At 47.8% G+C, this 3,170-nt stretch overlaps 1 protein-coding gene across 3 annotated transcripts; it reads left to right on the top strand.

Annotated features, from left to right (window-relative positions):
• The first annotated feature begins 329 nt into the window (after positions 1 to 329).
• Positions 330 to 2,710, top strand: LOC121270421 (zinc finger protein 436-like). Of its 3 annotated transcripts, none has more exons than XM_041175742.1 (2): positions 330 to 443; positions 1,373 to 2,710. In XM_041175742.1, the coding sequence occupies exon 2, from the start codon at positions 1,647 to 1,649 to the stop codon at positions 2,571 to 2,573; it is 927 nt and encodes a 308-aa protein (XP_041031676.1). In that variant the 5' UTR covers positions 330 to 443; positions 1,373 to 1,646; the 3' UTR covers positions 2,574 to 2,710. The 3 variants fall into 3 exon arrangements, with proteins under 3 accessions (XP_041031676.1, XP_041031677.1, XP_041031678.1); XM_041175743.1 differs by having other exon boundaries at positions 337 to 443; positions 1,500 to 2,710; XM_041175744.1 differs by lacking the exon at positions 330 to 443 and adding an exon at positions 766 to 797.
• The last annotated feature ends 460 nt before the right edge of the window (positions 2,711 to 3,170 follow it).

Genomic DNA, 3,170 nt, shown 5'->3' with positions numbered 1-3,170 from the left:
ATCGATTTTTGTTAAAGATAGATTTATTTCCTCAATATTATTTATGTTTCAGACACTGTAATGGGCAATTTCCACACTTCTTATTTCTAGGGGCATAAAGGGGGGTCTGTGCACTTGGGTTTCTGTAAAATTTGGTTCCTAATTTTATGATTGCCCGACCCCCTCCCCAATCTCCACATCATAGCAAAGAACCACCATGCACTAATTGGGACTTGCGATGGCGGGGACTTTACCCAGCATTCCACGTAGCGGTGAAAGTCCCCTATCCACACCATTGGGGCGAGCTGGGCAAGCGCGGTCCCGCCCAATGTTTGAAGCATGCGCAGTGCGAGTAATGGCGCTGAGAGGACGTTATTTTTATCGCATCTGCAGCGGGTAACGATTTGGAAACGTGGAAGGAGCGATGAACCGGCGGGTGGATGAAGAGGCTTTCTAAACACCTGGTAGAGGTCTCAAACCCTGAAACCCCTGTAGCTCCCGCGTCTGCAGCTCCGGGTCATTTTCCCGTGAACAGGCCCAATTTAATGGACGCCCTTGGCTCGTCGGGCAGCAGAGCGCACGCGCGACAAAAACAGTAACTGCTGGAAAAATTCAGCAGGTCCGACAGCAGCTGCGGAGAGAGAATCGGTTAACGTTTCGAGTCCGTATGACTTCTTCAGAGCGCATGCGCAGCTTGGTGACGTAACAGCGCGTGGGCGGGGCATCAGGGTCTCTGCTCCCAACCGGGTCCTAGTGCCCAGAAGATGTTTTGTGGCGCAGCAGGTTTTTGATCAGCTTCACCCACTTCCAGACTGCAGGTTATGTTTGTGGCCGAGAGGAGTCCATGGGAAATGTGTATATTCAGTGGGAGAGGTTGCAGCCCCTGTATAGCTGCTTGAAGGGGCTGTTTCTCCTCTTTTGGGCACACTTTAGCCCCATGGTCCTTACCTTTGCCCTGTGTGGTGGGAGCTGGGTAGGTCAGAGGATCTTGTGCTGGACCTGCTCTGGGTCCTGGTTAAAGCAGCAATTTGTAGACCCAGGATGGTTGGGGCCCACGGGCAAGGGAGTCACTCTGGCTGACGGCTCTCTTCTGTGGTCTTGACCATGCCCGGGTGGCTCTGGAGAGGGATCATGTGGTATCCACCAGTACTTTAGATACCTTCCATAACCGGTGTGCACCTCAGGGTACTAAGTGTCTTAGAGACACTGGTAAAAACATTCTGGTTTAGTTGGAAAGATTCCCTTTGCTTTTGTTGGGATTTTGTTGCTGATTTTGGCGTCTTTTAGTTTGATTGAACCACATGTTTGGGGAAACAAGAGAAGCTAGAATTATATACTCTGAATTTCTATCCTGGATTGCTTGTGATACTGACACCGTCAACTCCTTTTGCAGATATTACGAGGAGAGGATTTGACTGAGTCTATCGATTCAACAGGATCTGAATATAATTGATATTTCAATGTGGAAAGAGAAATATTTGTCTGTGAGACACGTTCTAACCCGAGTGTGTGTGTTTCAGTGAACTGACTGTGGAAAGAGCTTTAACCAGTTACGCAGCCTGAAGAAAACATCGCACTATTCAGTGGGGAGAAACCATAAATGTGTTCTGTGAGGACAAGGCTTCAACTCATCAGCTAACCTGGAGAGACCCAAGGACACTGGTACCATGGAGAAACCGTGGAAATGTGGGGACTGTGGAAAAGGATTTGGGTGCCCGTCTGTGTTGGAAATTCATCAACGCACTCACACTGGGGAGAGGCCATTCACTTGCTCCATGTGTGGGAAGGGATTCACTCGATTAACCTACCTCACTTCACACCAACTTGTTCACTTAGACATGAGACCTTTTAAATGTTCCAACTGTGAGAAGAGGTTTAAAAGCAAAAATAATCTGCTGGCACACCAGCGAGTTCACACTGGGGAGAAACCATTCAACTGCTTGGAGTGTGGGAAGGGATTCACTCGCTCATCCCACCTGCTGATGCACCAGTGCATTCACACTGGGGAAAAACCATTCAGCTGCTCTGAGTGTGGGAAGGGATTCACTCAGTTAAGCACCCTCACTTCCCACCAACATGTACACTCTGACAAAATACTTTTCATATGTTCTGAATGCGAGAAGTGCTTTAAAAGCAAAAAGTTTCTGCTGAGACACCAGCGTATTCACACTGGGGAGAAACTGTTCATCTGCTCCGAGTGTGGGAAGGGATTCAACCGGTCATCCAGCCTGCTGACACACCAGCGAGTTCACACTGGGGTGAAACCGTTCACATGCTCCGAGTGTGGGAAGGGATTCACTCAGCTCACCCACCTCACTTCACATGAACGTGTTCACTCTGACACACGATCTTTCAAATGTTCCGACTGTGAGAAGAGCTTTAAAGGCAAAATTGATCTGCTAAGACACCAGCACACTCACACTGGAGAGAGGCCGTTCCCCTGCTCTGTGTGTGGTAAGGGATTCACTCACCCATCCCACCGGTTGACACACCAGCGCATTCACAGTGGGGAGAGACCATTCATCTGCTCCGTGTGTGGTAAGAGATTCACTCGTTTATCCACCCTGCAGACACACGAGCGAGTTCACAAGTGACTCGAAGGGGTTGGATTCTGCTGTTATCGCTGCTGTTAATCACAACCAGGACTGAACCATGCTCATTCTGACAGTTGGAGTTGGTTTCAGTTGATATTAATAATGCCTGTAACTGGGCTGGAGTTTAATATTCTGGATATAGGTTAAATAAATCAGCTGTATGTCAAACACATCGTGCTTGAGTCCTTGATTTCTCTAAGATCAGAGGAGACTGGTTGATTTCCTGTTACCGACTGTTCCATTTTTGGGCCTTTTCTCCTTTGTTAATGGAGACTTGTATTTATATAGTGCCTTTCACAATTTCAGGATGTCCCAAAGTGCTTTGCAGCTAATGAAGTTCTTTTGAAGTGTAATCACTGCTGTAATGTTGAAAATACAGTTGCCAAATTGTGCAGAGCAAGATCCCACGAATAGAAATGTGATTGTGACCAGATAATCCATTCAGTGGTGTTTGTTGAGTGATAAATATGAAGCACTACACCAGGGAGAACTCCCCTGCTCTTTGGAATAACATCCTGGGAACTTTTACACCCAACTGAGAGGGCAGATGGGGCCATGGGTGAAGGACTCATCTGGAAGATGGGACCTCTCACAGTG

This window comes from Carcharodon carcharias, chromosome 27 (genome assembly GCF_017639515.1).
Source record: "Carcharodon carcharias isolate sCarCar2 chromosome 27, sCarCar2.pri, whole genome shotgun sequence".
Lineage (NCBI taxonomy): Eukaryota > Metazoa > Chordata > Chondrichthyes > Lamniformes > Lamnidae > Carcharodon > Carcharodon carcharias.
Note: the sequence above shows the minus strand (reverse complement) of the source record. Positions and strands in the feature narration are given on the sequence as shown.